The sequence below is a fragment of the Mastigoproctus giganteus genome, chromosome 4, assembly GCF_048544385.1.
Source record: "Mastigoproctus giganteus isolate SK-2022 chromosome 4, ASM4854438v1, whole genome shotgun sequence".
Taxonomy (NCBI): domain Eukaryota; kingdom Metazoa; phylum Arthropoda; class Arachnida; order Uropygi; family Thelyphonidae; genus Mastigoproctus; species Mastigoproctus giganteus.
Window position 1 is genome coordinate 243,383,627 of NC_143578.1, and position 22,570 is coordinate 243,406,196.

General features: G+C 34.4%; 1 protein-coding gene across 1 annotated transcript in view; it reads left to right on the top strand.

Annotated features, from left to right (window-relative positions):
* The window catches only part of LOC150087578 (serine/threonine-protein kinase dyf-5-like), a 118,268-nt gene that overhangs the window by 49,818 nt on the left and 45,880 nt on the right, over nucleotides 1–22,570 (top strand). Inside the window, exons 3-5 of the mRNA XM_090372142.1 lie at nucleotides 7,175–7,229; nucleotides 8,999–9,120; nucleotides 17,655–17,867. Coding sequence (XP_090228268.1) covers nucleotides 7,175–7,229; nucleotides 8,999–9,120; nucleotides 17,655–17,867 — 390 coding nt within the window. The remainder of the gene's footprint in view (nucleotides 1–7,174; nucleotides 7,230–8,998; nucleotides 9,121–17,654; nucleotides 17,868–22,570) is intronic.

The window sequence follows — 22,570 nt, forward strand, 5'->3', positions numbered from 1 at the left end:
ATTCCCGGAGCAATATGGCCTTAGTTGCTAATGCTCCTAAAAACCAAATAACAACAACAACACTGCAGGTAATGGTAGATGGCTCTCTGTCTTCTAACTTCTCCACTAATGCTGGTGTTCCCCAAAGTTCAGTTCATTCTCCCACTCTTTTCCTCTTATATATTAATGCTTCTTCCATTGACCGAAAATCCTATCCATAGTGTTGCTGATGATAGCACATTGCATTCCACCTCCAGTTTGAGAAACCTTGCCCTTCTCAAACAACTTCAACTTTTTGAAAATCCACTACCAATTCCTTAAATGCTGATCTCTAGGTAATTATCCAGTGGGGCAAAGATAACTTAGTTGATTTAAATCCTTCTAAAACTCAGTCCATTCTTACATCTCACAAAAAGGATTATTCTGCTTATCTTTGATGGCACTCTGATTTCTAGGCAAGATTATATATCTCTGTTGGGGATTACCCTGATTTCTAATCTCTCTCTCTTGGCCTAAGCACATTACAAATATTGCTTCTTCTGCAACTAATAAATTGGGTTTTCTCTTTTATTCTCGATGTTACTTTTTTTTGAAATAGCTGTTTGTGATTTGTACTATGTACAAATCACAAACAGCTATTTCATGTACTATGTACAAATCACAAATCTTCCCTACCTTGGAATATTGTTACCACATCTTGGGCAGTGCAAAAACCTCTCTCAGGCTTCTAGATTCCATTCAAAAGAGGACAGTTGGGTTAATTAATGACTCATCTCTAACAGAATCTCTCCACTCTGTCTCATAGTCATTCCATTTCTGCTGCATGCCTTTTCTATAGATACTTCCATATTCTTCTATAATTCCTGCTCTCTCTTTTTCAAAGCAGTCCAAACACATGCAGCAACCAGTCAACATCCTTTTACTGTCCAGCTTCAAACTCACAGAACCAAATTTCTTCTTCCTCATTTATTTATTGAACTTCCATTTTCTGGAATAACTTCATTTTCTTCATACATAATTCCTGAAAATTCCTAGATCTGACAATCTACAGAAGTTCAAGTCTAATGTCAACAGATATCTTCTTTCTTCTTCTCAACTCCCAACCAAAAAAAACCATAGTTTGCTTAGCTTTATAGTAAAAGTAACAAATAGAGTAAAATCCAGTATAAAACCTGTTGATTATTATTTTTTCATGCACTTGAAACTTTATACTTTTTTTACTTTTAATTATTATTTTCTGATAAATTTTAATATAGTTTTCCTTCATATATGACTCTGACATTTAATCTGATATATTTTTTCAAGTAAATAATATGTAATAATACGCAATAATATTAATTACATATTATGTAATGATACACTTCAATATATCATTACAAGGGGTTTTTGTAATAATTACCCTAAAAGAAATGGAAAAACTGTAATTTTTTATAGAATTTATATATTGACATGTTAGTACACAAAATGCAGTAGTGTTATTCAAAATAATCCTCCAATGTTCATGCTATTCTTTAATCTGCTAAACTTTCATAATTCCAGTATGTAGTATACAGTACACATTGACTACTACTTTGACCAATAATTGCTTTAAACTCTCAGTACTCTGATATCTTTTGCAGCATGCCATGAGCCCTAATTCTAACCATAATCTGTAGTCTGTCAAGTTGAGATTATAGCTTATGGAAGGCCTTTATAAAAATACAGTGACATCTAGGATCTGTCTAGGGGCCATGTCTCTGTTGCCTTAGCTTTATGAGTAAGCACTGAATCCTACTGAAAATTTCCAGTTAACTTCATGGAACATGGTCTGTTTAAGCAGTTTTCTGCCTTCCTTAAAATGTCTGCAAGATACACTTTTATGAGAAGTTTTTAACTTCTTGTACACAGAAATGCTGATCTGACACCTTCATAGTTTATTCCTTTCAAGTCATCAGTGAATATAGGAATATTATCAACACTTTATGTATAAGCAGCAGCAGCATCCCTGGACTTGTGGACATTATCTTTATCATTGTGAAGATTAACATTTCTATATTGGTTAAACATTTTCTTGTGTGTAAAGAGAAGCATTCTCTGATTACTGTATCTACTGCAGTTACAGTTTTCGATTGAAAATTCTTAGAGTAGGAGTTAATTTTCTCTGACCTCTTGCATAAAGTACATATCCCTAGATCTGATATAATTAACCTTGATCTGATTCTTGCTGAGAGTTCTGTTTTTCTGGCCATCACCTTCTGTTTTCCAAAGGCTGTCAGAGGTAGTCAGCACCTGCAGCTATGGCTCTGTGTGAGGATGACTGGATCTAGTGTTGCTATTAGTTCTCTGGGTATCACTGTATTTTTTTAAGGACATGTTTGGACATTGTTTCATAATTCCTAATGGTTGACATAATTTGAAAATTTTAAGTGGATATTGCTTTTTTTTTTTTTTTTTTTTTTTTTTGTGAATGGATACAACTGATTTTTGTTGTCATTTCATTCCATATTATCCTGTGCAAAAATGCCAGCATAATTGCTGTTAATTGTTTTGGTACACATCACACAAAGAAAACACTAAATATGAATTAAGGATTTGGTTTTATTTAGATGTTTCATTTCTCAAACTTTTTAACAGTTTTTTGGCATTATGATGTGAAAGATGTATGCAGAAGAATAGGAAAAATGTATTTGGAGATGAGACACATGAAACCAAACTTTTACAGTCTTAAACAATTTAAAATCCAAGAATTTCATCATATTTAATGTCAAGCTTATATTTAGCATTAGTAGACGCATATGATGCAAGAAAGCAAGCTTATATATAGCATCGGCCAAAAAAAAAAAAAAAAAAAAAACCCTTCCAATTTCACCTATCCATTCACTCCTAATGTTTGTCTAGTTCAGCCTTGAATTTATTAAAGCTGTTAACTTCCAGAACAACAGGTGGAAGTTTGTTCCAGCAATCAACCACCTGCTGGCTAAAGGCAAATTTCCACACATCAGTTCTATAACTGTCTTTCCTTAATTTGAATATATGCCTCCTCAGGTGCAGAATATGAGCAAGAGGAAGAATCCGATCAGCATTGAGCTTGCTCAAACCATTCAAGGCCTTACACCTCAATCAGATCACCTTGCAGGTGCCTAGTCTACAGACGCTGCAATTTCCAGAACTTAGATTATGTTCCACTCACTAACCTTGTTTCCCTTCTCTGTGCCGACCGGGCTAGCCGAGTGGGTAAAGTACCTGCCCGGCAACCCAAAGGTCGCGGGTTCGATTCCCGCCTCGGGCTTGGATCAAAGTACTGCAAAAACCTTGGGAGGTGCAATATGGCCACAGAAGCCGATGCGCCAACAACTACCAAATCAAAAAAAAAAAAAAAAAAAAAACCCTTCTCTGTACTAATTCTAGAAGCTCAACATCTTTCCTACAATGAAGTCTCCAAACCTGTATGCAGTGCTCAAGGTGTGTGGACTGACCATTGCTGCATACAAGGGAATAATCACCTCCTTATCCCTGCTAGAAAATTCTTATATATCATTGACAACACCCCATGAGCTACTCTTGCAGCCTGTCTGCACTGCTCTGGAAATTTCATGTCTGACAGCACAATTACAACCAAATCTTACCTACATCAATATCATTGATAAATACAGAAAACAATGGGCCTAACACGGACCCCTGGAGAACCACTAATAACATTAGTCCACGAAGAACAGTGTCCATTGATTGCCACTCTCTGTCTTCTCCCGCTCAACAATCCTTTTATCCATCGTAGCAACTTGCCCTTAATGCCATACTGCTCCAACTTGTGTAGTAGTCTTCCATGTGCAACAGTATCAAAAGCTCTCCTAAAATCCAAGTATATGATATCAAAATTATTTTTTGCATCCAGTTTCTTTGTGACCAGATCATAGTATCCAATCAAATTGGTCAGACAAGATTTCCCCTTAACAAACCCTTGCTGTGTCTGAACTATAGCTGCAGCCTTGTGTAGATGATCCTGCAGTGCTTCTTTAACCAGTGACTCCATCATTATCCCTGGTACAGAAGTTAAATTAACAGGTCTATAATTAGTTGTGTCACATTTCAATCCCCCCTTTATGAATTGGGGATACATTTGCACATCTCCAGTCTGTGGGCACATCGCCCGAGTCCAAGGATGCCCTCATAATCATGGCTAAGTGCCTGCTTACTTCCTTTGCTGCCTCCTTTAATATAACTGGATAGATCTCATCCACCCTAGCTGCCTTCCTTATGGTTAACTTCAGCAATTTCTCCACTTTGTTCTCAGTTATTACAAAATAATTTAACTCCCTGTTAGAGTTTGATAAGCTTCTGGCCTCTACTTCCCTACAGAATTCCTCATGTTTGAATATAGATACAAAATACTTCGTTCAGTTTGTTAGCTACCTGAGCAGATATCAACAATCGACTATTGATATCAAGTGGACCAATCTGATTCATCCCCTTCCTTCTAGAGTTTACATAAGTAAAGAAGCCTTTACTGTTTTTCTTTGTATTCTTTGCCAAATATTTCTCGTAATCTGCCTTTGCTTGCCTAACTGCCTTTGTGACTTGATTACAGACTGTCTTATATCTACCATAGGCATCTGTGTCTACTGATAATTTATATGCATCCTATGCATTTTCCTTCCCTGCAACAAGTCTCATCAGTTCATCTGACATCCATTTAGGCCTGAACCTTTAACAGTATTTCTTAATTGGTAGTCAATGAAAAGCCTAGTAACTGCCAAGATTTCTTCCTCAAATGCTTCCCATTTAGAATTTACTGTTGGTAACATCATCGGTTGGTCCCACCGTATAGAACTTAAAAAATCTCTGAGACTACTGTAGTCACCTTTACAAAGGCAAAAACCCTTCCCTTTACCCCTGATGGTAGTTACATCTTTGAGTAAATCCCACAGCAGTACACTGTGATCACTGCCACCTAGTGGTTCCTTTATCTGAAAATTCTTAATCCACGAATAATCACTGCTGATAACCAGAACAATCATCCAATGAATCGTCAAAAGGTTTGCTAGTGTGTGTGTGACTAACTCACAAGTTCCATTTTATATTTTTGTAATACTTAAGAAGTCACATATAGTTAAATAGTAGTTCCCATAATGCAAAAATGTAGTAATTACTTATGCTAAATATATTAATTATTAAAATTTATCTGTTAGAATAAGATAAACCCAAGTTATAAATATTAATTTTTGTCACATTATTATTGTTATTTCACACAAAAATTATTTAATGCATTAAAAAATGGAATGATCTGGCTCAGAACATGCTACATTCTATCATTCTTTCACACTGTCATTTTTTAAAATGCATGCAGTAACCTAATGACTTGTATTTTTGTGCACTTGCATTTTGTTTACATAATAAAGGCACGTTTTGAATGCTTCCATGTGATTCAGCTTTGAAACATTTATTACTGTCTTTTAAGAAAGAAAAAAAATGGGAAAAATATCAGAGTTTATTATTTTTAATTAAATAGTATTTAATTGATTTTCATTTTTGAAAATAATTTAAGTGATTTTCTAAAAGCACTTCATAAATGACTGAAATTTATATCTAGAAATTTTGATGGATTGACAATGAAAAAAAAATTATTTTTATTTTAACTTTCAATATTTTGTTCTTTTTTGAAGCTGTTTGTTTTTCTGTACTGAAGAAATTCAGAAAAGCATTGGTTTTTTATGTATGTTTCTGTATGTGGTGATGGGAAAAAGAAAGTGGACTAATAAATTCTTAGTAATGTTTTATGTATTTTATTCAAATAGAAAAAATTATTTATTTTAAAACATTACAGCCTAAGGTGAAAATGAATAAATAGTTGATACTAAATGTTAACATGAAAACCAATAAATATAATCATGAGAAACTACATAAAATATTCATTATTTATTCTTAATTGCACAAAAAAGAGCTTGTGGGAACATGTATGACCACAGCACATCAGTAAGGTAATTGTTTGGGGCATTGTGCCAGCATTTTAAATTTTGTCTTTTTTTTAAAATTTAATTTTATTTATTTATTTATTTATTATTATTATTTTTTTTTGAGGAGAATAACTAGATCATTACTGTTATATGAGTTAAAGGGCATTATTACATAAGGCATAGCACAATTTGCACTAATCGAAGAACAAAATTTGTAAGTTGTCTGAGCTCTTGATTAAAATAATTTTAAGTTGTCTGAAAATTAAAGTTAATTCTTAGACAATTTAAAATTTTGGGGGATGAAATGAATGTGATGAAATGTATCTAGTTTATTTCACATTCCTCTGCAGCAGAAACTGGGGTTTAGTGTGAAATAAAGAGTCTGTGTGTTTACTGCCTGTGTTTTATAAATTTTTGAGTCTACATGTGTTCGATGTGAATTGGAACAAAGGGAAACATGCTGGAATATCGGGAGGGCTGAATATTTTTCCTCTTCTGGTTGCCCTTCTCTGTTCTCACTCAGTTCACTCAGTTCTCCCCCCCTCTTCCCCATATACACACAGAGGTATTCGTGGCTAAATCAGAATCATTTGCTTTGTCTATCCACCTGAACATGCTTAAACTGAACATGTTGAACATGTTGTTTATGGGATATGCTGACAGTGTTTTCCTTATCTAGAACCACAGCAGAGAAATTGTGGCTCATTCTGCACTTATAGTAACAACGTGTACCGTAGACACCCTTGAACCAGAACAAAACAATTCCCTCCAATTTTTAGATATACATACCTTGATTTATGTCCTTAATTGGTTTCTGGAGACAATGTTAAGTAAAAAGATGTACATTGCTGTTTATTTTCTCATAAACATAATGCCTATAAATAGATAATTCGTTTATGAGCATCCAAAATCAGACAATATTTTGATATTACCTTATTTTAAACAGTTATAAAGACATCATAAATACAGCACTATCTATACTGTTCTCAAGTCCTTTAAAATACAGTATTCATATCACTAACATTTCAAGTGTTTTTTTCTTATGAATAGGCTCTAAAAATTACTTATACCTTCATCTATTATCATCCTTAAATTTACAAAAGTTATATTATTTCTTTTGTTTTTTTTTTCTGTATTAGCTACATAATTCTTTTCTTAAACAAAGATTACAGTTTATCACAGAATTGTTTTTTATGGTAAAGTTTGAGCACTGATTTTAACAAACAGCTAATTTTTTCCACAAATTAATTATCCTTTAATTGCAGGATGAAAAAGAAGTACTACTCATGGGATGAATGTATGAATCTAAGAGAAGTGAAGGTATAACTTAGTTTGTTCTATATTGCTGAATGTAATATAGGGATGTAATAAATTAATATAGAAATGCACGATAAAAAATTTCAGCTCATGTTTATGTTTATTGTTCAGTTCATATGACATGATTTTAAAATAGCAAGAGTAAAGTATGGTTTGATCATAAATTATTACAGAGTGTCAGAGTGTCTTTTTTTAGCAGATGTGGAAATTATATAGACTTTATTCAGTGATAGATTTGAAGCTTTAATAGAAAATTTTACTTCTGCACACTGCTTAGCTGTTGTTTCTTCCATTCTGGTGATTCCATTAAATTAAAAACAAGTATTAGTAACTTTAGTTCAACTCATGAATAATGATATTGTTTCTAAAGTGAGAAATTGGAGGGGAAAATGATGTCTCCAGACAAAAACATAATGCAGAGCAGTGGTAGTAGGTTCTCAAATTAAATGATTTATTATTTTTGATTATTATCTGATTCTTATTACCACTTTTTTGTTGCTTGGAGCATTTTATGTTGATATTGACTCATGGATAACAGTGAAATGTTAAAAATGTTACCCACTCTCTTGATTCTCTTGGCACATTATTTGCTTTCCTGATTAACTCTTCTGCATGTAAGTTTTCCAAATGCATGTCAGTTCAGGGCAGTGATTTTTCCAAACTTGCACGAGATGCAGAAAGCAAGTGTCCAATAGTGGCAAGCTCTGTGGAGTGAGTTTTTGGAATTTTGATGTTTTGAAAAAATGAAATGGAAATCCTTGCAATGAAAGGCTTTGTGGTATTAATATGTTCTTATTCTGACTGGATTGTCTAACATTAGAGTAAAATTGTTGTAAAAAATCGAATTCGAATTAAAAAAAAATTGTAAAATAGAAAACCCTCATTGTTGCCTTTTTTTTTTTATATACAGTAATACCTTCTACACCAGTTTATGTATCACTTGATTCAATTTCATTATTTTCTGGATCTAAATTTCAGAGGATTTAGAACCAGAAATTTCTAAGCTTTTCTAAAGTCAAATTGGACAATTGATGCTAACATTTTATTTTCTCCTTCAGTTTTCAAAGCTATTATTGCACTGCCATTTAGTAGTAGTATAGTAAACTCCCGCTATTCGCGGTATCTGTTTTCGTGTATTTGCAGTCACTGATTTAATATAAAATGAAACCTAAAAAAATGTGAATTTTAAAGCACCGTGAACATTTTCCGCCATAAAAAATATGGGCGTGGCTAAAATCATCTTGCCCAGTCAAAACAGCGCTCAGTGGGTGGGGGGAGAGGGGTAACACAATTGCGAGCGTGGATGTTTCCCACTAATCCTTGTTCAGTATGTGTTATGTGCTTGTCATGGAAGGTTTTATTGTTTGCTTTTAATTGATATGCTCATGAAAGTGAAAAATATACTATTTTGTTAGTGTGTTAGTGTAAACAGACTTTTTCAAGTGTGTTAATTGTTAAAAGAAAGTGACTTTATTGTGGACAAATTCTTTTCTAACCCCTATGAAAATATGGCTACAAATAAGAAGGGAATTGTGAAAAGATCAAAGAAGATCAAAAGGTCATAAGAAGACTGGTTACATGCATACTGGTCTAGAAATTAATCAGTTTAATGACACCATATAGATTACCATGTCCAGCCCATCTGCAAATAAGTCTACTCTTACATTGGAAATAATTTATCTGAATTTAAATGCCTTTCTTTTACAACAGTTTTAAATCTTCATTAGGCTGTAATTTTTTGATTATTAAAAACTGTCCAATTTTTCCTTCAGTCTCTTCAGAAACTAAGTCATGCTAATTTAGTCAAGCTAAAGGAAGTCATTAGAGAGGATAATACTTTATATTTCGTCTTTGAATATATGAAAGAAAATTTATATCAACTTATTAAAGACAGGTAAGTATATTTTATATCAAAAGTTCTTTCATACAATTATTTTAAAAGCATTATCAGTATTGGCTTCATAGGTATGCTTTGAACATTGCTATTTCATACTTAAAAGAACAAGCATGGTTTATTGCTGTTTCACTCTTGGTTTCAGAAGAGAATGGAAGTTGTTATTGTAGACAGTGTTCAGCAGGAATTTATTACTTTTTGCTGTCTCTAAGCTTTTGAAGCAGCATACTTTTATTTATTAAAAAACACAAAATAACATTTTTTTATATCATTTTATATCACTTCTGAGTGGAATAAAAATAAAATTTTTATTCCACTCAGAAGCCAGTATATGCTTAGTAGTTGAATGGTACAATATGAAAAATGCTTCTTAAGGAAATAATGTGATTGTTCATTATTTAGTTTTTGAAAAAATTGTATATTTTCCCACTTCTAGTTAACAAAAGCAAAAAACTCTGTGCTACTTTTTTTTTTCATATCTTGACAAGAGACTTTTCATAATTTGCCTTAGTATATTTAGCCTATTAGTTTGTTTGATATCCATCTTGGTTTAAATGTAACAAAGTACCACTTTTTTTTTTAGTGTAAAAACTTAGTAGCTTCTGGAATTGGTATTTTTGTTTGTTAAAAGCATCAGTTTGTCCCATTTAAAAGACTTTTTAGAATGTCTAAGGAAACTAATCACATCCTATCCTTTTACCCTTGATACTAGTTATTTCTTTTAATAAATCCCACCTTAATATTCTCTGGTTAATGCTGTCTTAGTTGGTTCCTTTACTTAAAGATTCTTTAATACATGATGAATCACTGCTGATAATCAACTCAAGTATATTGTTTTTTCTTTTAGCTCTATGATTTGTTAATTTAACAACAGTCATCTAACAATTCAGAAATGTTGTGCTCTGAGTAAGTGACCATACTGCAAGTTTAAATCAATATCTGGAGTGTAAAATAAAAGCCTCCTATGATAAGATAAGCAGACTCTCGATTTACCGGGATCGGATTAGCCGGGACACTTCAAGACTCCAAATTAATGATAAAAATAAAAAAAAAATTCAACCAGGAATCATAAAATTCAAGTAATAACTACAATAGGTATAAACAGATATTTTGCAAGTTGTAAATAAGCGACAAGAAGTGGCATTATAAGTTGTCATTGGGAGAATAATGTGCCTATTATCTTGCAACCCCTGCTGTCTTCACATCCGCCGCTCAAAAAAAAAAAAAAAAAAAAAAAAAAGACACCGAATGTTTAGTTTGATTAAGTGCGACATGTCGATTGTTGTGTTCTGTCGCACCACAAAAAATACAATTTTTTTTGTTTAGAAATCGCGAAATGATGGGTAAACACAAAAGAGTTGCACTTTCAGTTAAACAAAGACTTGAAATTATTCAAAAGTTTGAAAATGATGCATCCGTTAAATCTCTAATGAACCATTATAATGTTGGTGACCAAACCATACGCAACATTGTAAAAATAAATTAAAGGGAAGCTATTAGATTTACAATCGACATCACAAAAAATAAAGGGAAGCATCGTATTTGACACACGAGTAGTATGTGGTAAGTTTTTGTCTATCGCCATATTTTTTACATAGGTTGCTGAACATTTTTCGATACAGTAAGTCCCCGACTTACGCAACTACGGATTTACGTAAATTTGTTTTCACTCTATATTTTTTAATTTTTAGGATTGTAAACTTTAAAACAAAAAAAAATAAAATAATAATAATAAGCAATCAATAACGACGATCACGGCATGCACAAATTGCACAAGTGAGATCGGAGTAACAGGCAAAAAAACTGGAAAAAAAAGAGAAGATTATTACAACTGTTTATGGTTTTTTTTTTTTTTATATGCCTGAAGATTTCAGTGAAGGGGACACACACTTCACCATCATAACATAACATAATATAGTACCCACAGAGTTCCAGCTATCGGTATTATCGCAAATGCAATAAGATCGAGTTTACTACCCGTTTATAATAGATTGCTTTAACAGAAATGCCCAATAAAATAGAAACTGCAAATTGTTTTTATTGCTTACCTCCAGAAATGTACTTTAGTAAAATGTGAGCTCGCGCAGGGTGATTAGTGAGTTTTTACCTTAACCCTGTGGAGTTCTTTACAGAAAATTTCATTTTGACCGTGATCATGGTAAGAGAATAAGTGATAGTGGTACTAGTACATCTACCAACAAAAGGAAAGCAATTGATTTGGATCAGAAAATTAAACTAATAAGAATGTATGAAAATGGTCAAACATTAACAAGTATCGTGCTGAATTCAGATATTGTCAATAATAATATAGTAACAATATGTTACTATTTATTCCTGTGTTACGTAAAACTTGATGAAATAAGAAGTCCTGGGACCTATCTCTTACATATGTCTGGGACTTCTGTATTTTTGGATTAACCGGGAAATCGATTATCCAGGATTTGTTTTTTACCATCTATCCCGGAAAATCAAGTCTGCTGTATTCTGATTTGCCAGCTCATCTATGTAGTTATTATACTCATCACAGGCATTTAGCCCATTAGTAGTAAAACCAAAGTGCTGAAGTCTCAAAACTTGGTAAATTCAAAGTTTTATACCTTGGTTAGATGCCTCAATGTACAAGCCTCATTAATAAAATAAGAACCACAAAAAAAAAATATCTAAGGCAGAGGTTCTCAACCTGTGCATTGAGGTTCTCAACGCACAGGAAATCTTACATTTAGTTTATGTAAGATTTCCATGGCAAATATTAAAAATGTATTAAGAATGATTTTTTTACTATTAGATATCTACTACTACACCGACGAGCCAAAACATTATGACCACCTACCTAATATGATTGTTGGTCCTCCATGTGCAGCCAAAATAGCTCGTAACTGGCGAAGCATGGACGCTACAAGATTTCTAAATGTGGTTGAGATGCTGCAGATCGGAGTTGCTGTTCCAACACAAACCACAGATGCTCGATGGAATTGATGTCTGGAGAATTTGGAGGCCAGGGCAATACTGGAAGTCTTCATATTCCGGGAACCAGTCTCGAACAATCCGGGTGGTTTGGCATGGCACATTATCCTGCTGAAAGATAGCACCGCCAGAGGGGAAGACTGTTGCCATGAAAGGGTGTACCTGGTCAGCAATGATGTTTAGGTAGGCGGTAGATGTTATAATGCCACATGGATGACTGGACCCATGGTATCCCAGCAGAACATCGCCCAAAGCATGACCACTGCCGCCACCGGCTTGTTTTTGTCCCACAGTGCATCCAGGTGGCATCACTTCCCCAGGTACCTGGCCGTCCACATGGTGCAACAGGAAACGTGATTCATCGGACCAAAAGGTCATCTGGTCCGTGATTCATCGGACCAGATGACCTTCTTCCAATCACTCAAGGTCCAGTTTCATGCCCATTGTAGGCGCTGTCGCCGGTGAACCATGGTTAGCATGGGCACTCGGAGCAGCCTGCGGCTACACAGTCCCATTTTCAGCAGGGTTCTATGTACAGTGTGTTGTAACACATTACTCCTGTCACCAGCATTCCAATTACCGGCAAGTTGTGCCACAGTTGCCTTCTGTTGCCACGTACCATCCGGGAGAGCCTTCGCTCACCTTGAGCATTGATAAGCCATGGTCGTCCAACACCTCACTGGCAGTTTGTGGGTACCCCCTCCTTGGACTAAGCACAGCTGACCGTGAGCATCCCACCGGCCTTGCCATTTCAGATATGCTCTGACCCAATAGTCTGGCCATTACAATTTGGCCTTTGTTAAACTCCTTAAGTCCCCTGCCTTTCCCATCTGAAGAACAAGAGTAACATTGATTAATGGAGCTCAGTATCGGGTGTTTTTTATGCCGTGTCCCGATCCACGCACGTGCCGTAGTTCACCTGCATTTGCTTCAATTTGCATAATGACTTGCTGGTCATAATGTTTTGGCTCATCAGTGTATTTGATCTGTATTATTAATGTAAATAATTACAGAAAATATTTGGGGTATTTTTGACGAAGAGAACGCACAGTGTTCCTTGACCATATTAATGGGATCCGTCTGCTATGAGTGATTGGTTCAGGTATTTTCGCATGTTATTTGACCTTGCATGAGTCTGAACGAGGCGACACCGTAAATCTGCTCGTGGTAACCGCATATACAGAATACAATTAGCCATTTGGTCTAAGCATGCATTTTACATATGGCGAGTTACTGGTAGTAGTTTATATTAGACTAGTGTTGCGCATATGTTAAAAGTAACTACAGGTAACCCTCATATAACACGGTAGTTAGGTTCCTATAAAATGTCATGTTGTGCGAAACCGTGTTATACAGAACTAAGAAAAATTACAAAAAGGGTGATATGTTCCAATAGTTAACAAAAATACACTATTTCATTAAAAAAATAACAAAAATACACCATTCTAGATTTTGTGTATCTTCTGCTTTCTTTAAAAAAATCAGTAATTTGTGTTTGTTTGCTTTTGCTTGATAAATTTTTGAATTTCATTGTATGGAACTAAGCATTTTTGAAGCTCCCTTTTGAACTTTGGGCTCCTTTCATTTTTCATAAATCTGCATTCAGAAAATAGGATTCTAATTGTGCGGCTAACTTTATGCCTCCCCATATGCTTTTTAGTGTAAAATTTGGAAGTTTAAAATTTTCATCTGCAGTGTCATCCTCTGAATTGATTTGGTTTTACCTCTGATGCCATTTCCACTAAATACACTTTGCCAGCCTCTTTTTTAACCAGTAATTCTTGAACATCTTCAGTATCTCATTTTTTTTTTTAAATTTTTTTAGGAGCATCGGCGAATAAGGCAATGTTACTCTGTGTGCATTGTCTATAAATTGTGTGTTCTGTGGTCAATTTCTGTTTTGCTGGACGAAAAACCCAAGTTTCTGGGAGAAAAACTCATGCTACCTTTGCCTGAGCCTGACTAACTCAGCCACATTGTGAAAAAGACCCATAAAAATTCCTCCCATCATTGACTGGATTCGAACTCTGATCTTTTCCACCCAGTGCTGGGAGGAGAGCAATTCTATCAAGTATGCTACCCACGAGAGCTTCAGTAGTCACATCATCAAAACCTTCCCCTCCTACCGATGTAGCAAGTTCTACTATCGCACCAATTCTGTTTTTTGCTGGTTCAACCATATTTCTTGAATGAACTGACTCTGGCCATACATTTTTCCCCATGCATTTAACGCGTTGAAAGTTTTACTTCTTTCAGCGATAAAGCTATGATTCTGATACAGTCCACAATTGAGAAATGTTTCTATGCCTCTATTACTTCAATAGATTCAGAATCAATTTTTTTCCAAAATCCATTCTAACGATTTTCTGATGTAATGAGTTTTAAAGGTGGATATAATGCTTGATTAATGGCTGAATGAAAGAAGTTGTATTAACCCAGTACAACTGTGGTGGTAGGAACATAACATCAACGTTTGGATGACTTAAATCTTTTGGATGGCCTGGTGTGCTATCCAAAATCTTTGAAATCTAGATTTTTCCACAAGTTCAATAGCACAGAATGTAACACAGGGATTTCTCAACAAAATAAAATACAGAGATTTCTCAATATATATATATATATTTTTTTGACGAGCGAGTCAACAGCAGGGATTCAAAAGGAGTGGAAATGTTGAAAAATTACATCCAACATAATAGCAGGTTTTCCCCGCACAAAAATAGTACCTTCTGCGAGGATTGCTGCAATTATAAATTTATAAATTGTGAAACCATGGAGAAGTACCGTGTTATATGATCTAGGGTATTGTGAGATGCCTGTATATTAAAAAAATAAATAAACAAACAAACCATAGTGTTACATCACGTCGTTGTTTTGTGTTTTTTAATTAATTTTTTTTTATAGTTGTGACCATGGCAGAAAAATTTTTAATATGAATAAAAAAAAGCAAGCACAAACATCACATTAATGTTTTTTAAGAATAAAATAATATCCCTATTATTAGTTCATGTATTAATAATTATTGTATTAACATATTAAAAATAAGAAATTGCACAATTATAGGTGTTTTACTTCAGGGAAGGCAGTGGAAAAATTTTACAGGTCAAGGGAAGCTCAGAAAGTCTGAGAACCTCTGATCTTTTTGTCAGATGACTATTTACTAATTATAAAAATTTCCAGTTCCCAAATGGCTGTAGTATTGGCAAGTGATGCAAGAAAGCAAGTGTATGAGCTTATGCAGCATCAGCCAAAAAAAAAATTTACAAAACAATTTCCTCTAAAAGTTCCTCCTTAAATTTTAACTTATCAACTTCCACAACGATACATGGAAGTTTGTTCCAGCAATTAACCACCCACTGGCTAAAGGCAAATTTCCACACATCTATTCTACATCTGTCCTTCCTCAATTTGAATTTATGTCCCCTTAGGTTCGTAATCTGAACAAGTGGAAGAATTTCATCAGAATTCAGCGTGCTCAACCCATTCAAGGCCTTATAACCTCACTCAGATCACCTTGCAGGTGCCTAGTCTCCAGCTGCTGCAATTTGCAGAACTTAAGCCTCTCTTGGTAAGAGGATCCCTTCATTCCCTTCACCAATCTTGTTGCCCTTCTCTGTACACACTTAAGCAAATCTACATCCTTCCTAAAATGGGGCCTCCAGACCTGTACGCAGTACTCAAGGTGTGGCCTGATCATTGCCGTATACAGAGAGACAATCACTTCCTTTTCCCAAAATTTCCGTATATCATTGACAAAACCCCATGACCTGCCCTGGCAGCCTGTCTGCATTGCTCAGAAAACTTCATATCTGACTGTACAATTACTCCCAGGTCTTTTTCATTTTCTACGACCTTAAGTGTAGTACCACATAGTTGGTATGTTTCTCTGAGGTTACTTTTACCCATATGCAGTACTTTGCATTTGCCAACGTTAAACTTCAGTTGCCACTTCTCAGCCCAACTGCTCAATTTTTCTAGATCCTGTTGCAGTAACACACTGCCACTACTGTCATTAACAACCCTGGCAACCTTTGTATCATCTGTAAACGTTGACACTAAGTCTGATATACCTTCATCAATATCATTTAAAAATATACAAAACAACAGTGGGCCCAACACTGAACCCTGTGTGACTCCATTAATAACATTAGTCCACGAAGAGCAGCACTCGTTGATTACCACCCTCTGTCTTCTCCCACTCAACCATCCTTTTAGCCATTGTAGCAACTTACTCTTAATACCATTCTGCTCCAATTTGTACAGTAGTCTTCCATGCGCAACAGTGTCAAAAGCTTTCCTGAAATCCAAGTATATGATATCAAAATTATTTTTTGCATCCAGCTCCTTTGTAACCACATCATAATATCCAATCAAATTTGCCAGAGAAGACTTTCCCTTAACAAACCCATGTTGTCTGAATTATTGCTGCAGTCTTTGATCTCGTAATGCATCTTTAACTAGTGATTCAATTATTTTACCCTGAACAGAAGTTAAACTAACTGGTCTGTAATTACTCGTGTCACCACCCTTCGATCTCCCTTTGTGAATTGGGGATACATTTGCACATCTCCAGTCCATGGGAACCTGCCCTGAATCCAAGGATGCTCTCATAATTATGGCTAAGGGTTTGCTTACTTCCTTTGCTGCCTCCTTTAATATAACTGGATAGATCCTATCCACCCCAGGTGCCTTTCTCGTGTTTAACTTCAACAGTTTCTACTCCACTTTTTTCTCAGTTATTACAAAATCATTAAGCATCCTGCTACAATTTGATAACTTTCTGGCATTTCAAACCTTAACTCCTGATGTGTGAATGTAGAACTACTGTTTTGGTGCAGTTGATACCTCCTCAGGAGGGAGCTAAACATTTAAAAAATAAGCCCATATAATAAAGAACATTGAACATAACTTTTATAGCAGTAGTTATAGACAGATAATATATATAAATAATCGGTAATATTGCACTTGATGAAGTTAGCTGATTAGGTTACATATAGTTTATTTTTATTGGTTCTGTCAGACCTGAGGTAGCACACCAACTAAAAAACAGGAAAGTCTATTTTATGAAAATGATAAACTTGTATTTCCATTAAAAGATAACTGTAGATCGACACAGTGTTACACCACAATTATTACTTTTGTTAACAACAGCAACACATCCTAGAACTTCTGCCAATTCCTTGATCACATGTAGTACTCCTTTTGATGATTAGATTCTGATTACCAAGACAAGCAGTGCACGTAGCAAGTTTCAGAATGTGATACTGTTAACAAAGGTAATAATCACAGTGAAAAGTTTTCCTATTCAGCATTTAGTTATTTTTAAATTCATTACTGGAATTTTATGATCCTACCACATATAATTAACATATTTTTGATGAGTCTTATTTAGTAAATTCAAAAATCAAATGAAATTCTTCTTATCAGATGAAAGTAAATTTACACAGTGATTAACAGAATTATTCTATTTATATATTTAATTTTTGCCCTGTTGTTTTTCTAAATGTTACTGTTTATTAGTGCTTCTAAATGTAAGTATTAATTTTTTTTTTTTTTTTTTTGAATCCCCTCAGAGATCGTCCATTTCCAGAACCTGTCATTAGGAATATTCTCTTCCAGATATTGCAAGGTTTGTCCTTTATGCACAAACATGGATTTTTTCATCGAGATATCAAGCCAGAAAATCTCTTGTGTATGGGTCCTGAACTTATTAAAATTGCTGACTTTGGCCTTGCTAGGGAGATTCGGTCTCGTCCACCTTACACTGATTATGTGTCAACTAGGTGGTAAGTAATTCTCGAAAAAGATAAAGAATGTATTGTATATTAAACTTAAAATATTAAGAGTACTCCGATTTATTTCTTAGGTACCATTCCTCTGTCCCATTTAAGATGGTATTTGGTATACTGATACTTGAGAATTTGCTATATGTTAATCAATGATTATAATCTCTTTTTAATAAAAGTAATGCCTTATTATTTCATTTTATTGTTAGAGATTACAGTGTTCCAGCTTATCAAGTGAAGTGTTTATTTTAATTGGGGGAATATGCTTTTTGATCATAGAAGTGGAATAACATTGATGCATATTATTGCATACATGTTATTGATTATTGTTGGCCTTACCTACGTTGCTGCATACACAGTGGACTATAGATAATTGATACCATTTTATTTAACTCATTATTGATGACTTGTCAGTTATTTTGGGCTCCTGTTTTTTATTGATTCACTCTCAATTTCATTCAGACCATTCTGTTCACTCAAGAATAATTTTTTGACAGAGTTTTTCCATTACAAATTCAATTAAGAACTCTGAAAATGACTCTCAAAGTGGCAATATCTTGTATATGATATATGACTTCCAAAGGGTTAATTGCTTTTACCAAATTCAGTTAATAGTGTATATTCCTTTTGTAAAACAGACTATTTTTGTCATCACACATTTTATATGACAACAAAATGTGTCATCATACAAAAATTGTTCCTCTCTGTTATTCTTTATATTGCATAGTGTGTCACCTAAGATGTCTTTTAGTATGCTTGGGTTTAAAAAAAATTTCAAGACATTGCTTTGGACCACTTTATCACGCATGCCCTGAATAGTCATTTTATTATGAAAAATAAAACACTAAACCATGTAACAAATACAGAAAATTCCTACTGCAGTTAAGATTGAACTTGGTATGGTGCACATCTTCTCCTATTTACCAAACCTCCTAATATTCAATATGAAATGAAATAAAAATAAATAAGAAAAGACAAAGCAATGCTTACTTCAACAGTGTGAATGCACAACCCCTCACCCAAGAAGCTGCATGCCCATACCCACCAAAGAATGAGAGCCACTATTATAAAAAATACAGTTAAATAAAGGTACCAGGTAATTAAAGGTAATAGTTAAATAAAGGTACCAGGTAATTAAAGGTAATAGTTAAATAAAGGTACCAGGTAATTAAAGGTAATAGTTAAATAAAGGTACCAGGTAATGAAAGATAATTAAATTAAATAACTAGGAACTCAAAAGCACTTTTAAAATGGACATTTATGAACTCCGAAAAAGGATCTTATTTTGCTGGTTAGTGGTCAGTGAGTGAAATACAATACTTTCTTGAAGTTCAAAAGCACTAGTGTCCCTTTGAAGAGATAATGCTTGTGAGTTCCTGATTCCTTTATTTAATTATTTATTTATTATAAAAGTGGCACTTGTTCTTTGGTGGATGTGGGCATGCGTCTCCTTGGGTGGAGGGTTGTGTGTTCATCCTGGCAAAGATGTGCTCTGTCTTTTCTTACTTATTTTATCTTATTTTATTTCATTTTGAATATTAGGTTGCTTTGTACATACATAGAAAGAAACAGAATTACCATTAAAGTAAAGTTCAACATTAACTTCAAAAGGAATTTTGCTGTATTTGTTATGTGGTTTAGTGTTTTCTTTTTTGTTAGTCTTAGTGATATTACTGTATTTGTTATGTGGTTTAGTGTTTTCTTTTTTGTTAGTCTTAGTGATATTACTGCATTGGGTCCTATAGTAAATAGTCCTTTTCATTGTACATTTTTTAACAGAACCTTTGGAATATCTCCAGTAGCCAGAGAAACAGTAAAAATATATAACTAAAATAAATAAATAAAATAACTAAATAAAAAAATAAAGTAAATGATGTGTTTGCTTCCTGACAGGGAACTATCCAGCAGCTGACCTTTGAATTTCCCAAGCTGTTGGCCTCGTCCACTTACCCACAGAGGTAACTTATTCCAGTAAGTTTTATTGGCTGAAAGAATAGTTTTGTAGAAAGTAGTTTCTCCTCATATACACAAATTTTTCTTTACTTGTATATTTAAAATTAAAAAAAAAAAAAAAAAAAAAAAAAAATGGTTTCCCTAGCTTTTTTGTTTTGAAATCCATTAGCCAGCTATTTTTGAGAAATTTCTACCTTGGTTTTAATAAACATGAGCTTTTCACCATATGTGACATACATATCAGAATAAATCAGTATGTATTTGAAGAATTACCACAGTAAAATGTGGAGAATGATTGTTTTTTTATTTCATATGTTTCATTCTTTATGATTATTTACTAACTAGTTATTTCACAATGTGTAGGATTATGAATAGTTATGTCATGTTCACCTTTCTGTTTTCTATTGGCTTGGCAGCCATTTAATAGTAGTAGTAAGTAGTAGTAGCAGCATTGGTTTACTATAATTTTCATAATCCTCTGCTCTTCCTTCCACACCATACCTACCAATTTTTGAAATTTTCTGTAATTTTGAAGAAAAATGCATGCCTCACTTTAAGGTATGCATTTAAATATCCATTATTTTTGTGTTCACAAATATGCATTTGTTTCTGTTTTTCAAATATGCATTTGTTTCTGTTTTTCAAAAATTTGTTTTTATTTTTGGTATCTACCAAAAGTTTAAGTTATGATTGATTTATATATATATATATATATTGATTTATATACAGGTGACCCCCGCTTAACGCTGTTAATTCATTCTGGAAAAAACAGAGCGCTAAGTGAATCCACGCTAAGTGAGCACCCGCATTCCCATAAGGTAACATAGTATTTGTGAATTGCAGTTGGTGCCATAGGATATTTTCTAATCAACAATAAATGGTAGTGAAAAGATGCACAAATGTCGGTCAAAATATTTAATATTCAAATATTTGTACATATAAAATATTCTGCATTACATATGTATATAATTATGTGGTAACTACTTACATATCAAAATTAAACTTAAAATTCCAATTAAAATCATGAATTTAATTGATCTAAATTGATTTAATTTAATTGATGAATTTAATCAAGAAAAATGTGTCGATTTTGGGTTGAACTTTGGCCCTCTCCCAAATAAACTAAAAGGGGTATTAATTTTAAATCCCCCGCCAGCGTTACCCACCCAACAATAAAGTCAACTGATCCTTCGCCGCTCTGAAACCTGGCATGTTTTTTTTCTTCTTTCAATATGAAACTTCTTTTATGCATTTGTTTCCACAAAAGTCCTGCTTCATCTATGTTAAAAACTTGTTGAGAAGTATAACACATAATACCCCCCTCTTCGATAATTTTAACAAGTTCTTTTTTTGAAAGTTTCAGCTCCGTGATCTGCACTTGGCGGTTTCTCCTCGGATTTGAAATCTATTCAACCAGTCCTTACTAGTTTTAAATGGTTCCACATTTTTTTTTTTTTTTAGGTGAGTTTTCTTCAGATCATCAGATCATCATATTCTCTTTCTCTCTCTCTCTCTACTCTCTCTCTCTCTCTCTCTCTCTCTTTTTTTTTTTTTTTATAACATTTAACTTAACTGAATTCTGCATTGGATATTATTAGCATTAGCATTAGCATTAGTAGAAGGCATTTGATGCAAGAAAGCAAGCTTATGCAGCATCAGCCAAAAAAAAAAAAAAAAAAAAAAAACCACTTCCACTTCACACCCTCTGTTCATTCAAAATACCTGTCCAGCTGAGCCTTAAACTTATTTAGGCTATCAACCTCCACCACAAGGGATGGAAGTCTGTTCCACCAACCAACCACACCGCTGGCTAAAGGCAAATTTCCGCACGTCTATCCTACATCTGTCTTTCCTCAATTTGAATTTATGCCCTCTCAGGTGATTATTCTGAGCTAGAGGAAGAATCCCATCAGCATTGAGCATGCTTAAACCGATTCAAGGCTTTATACACCTCTATCAGATCACCTCGCTGGTGCCTAGTCTCCAGACACTGTAATTTGCAAAACTTAAGCCTTTCTTCGTAAGAGCACGCCCTTTGTTCCATTCACTAATCTTGTTGCCCCTTCTCTGTACTCGTTCCAGCAGCTCTACATCCTTCTTGAAATGAGGCCTCCAGACCTGTATACAGTACTCTAGGTGTGGCCTGACCATCGCCTTATACAATGGAATAATCACCTCCTTATCCCTGCTGGAAAAATTCCTGTATATCATTGACAATACTCCATGAGCTACTCTTGCAGCCCGTCTGCACTGCTCAGAGAACTTCATATATCTGCCCTGCACAACCACCCCCAAGTCCCTTTCATTCTCTACCACTGTCAGTGTTGTACCATAGAGTTGATACGTTGCTCTGGGGTTGCTGTTCACCTCTCAGCCCATCTGCTCAACCTTTCCAGATCCTGTTGCAGAAGCATAGTGTCAGTAGTGTCCTTGACAACCCTGCCAACCTTTGTATCGTCTGCAAACTTGGACATTAATCCCGATATACCATCATCAATATCATTTATAAATACAGAAAACAATAATGGACCCAACACTGAGCCCTGAGGGACTCCACTAATAACATCAGTCCACGATGAGCAGTGTCCATTGATTACCACTCTCTGTCTTCTCCCCCTCAACCACCCCTTTATCCATAGCAGCAATTTGCCTCCAATGTCACACTGCTCCAATTTGTGTAGCAGTCTTCCATGTGCAACAGTATCAAAAGCTTTTCTAAGATCCAAGTATATAATATCAAAGTTATTCCC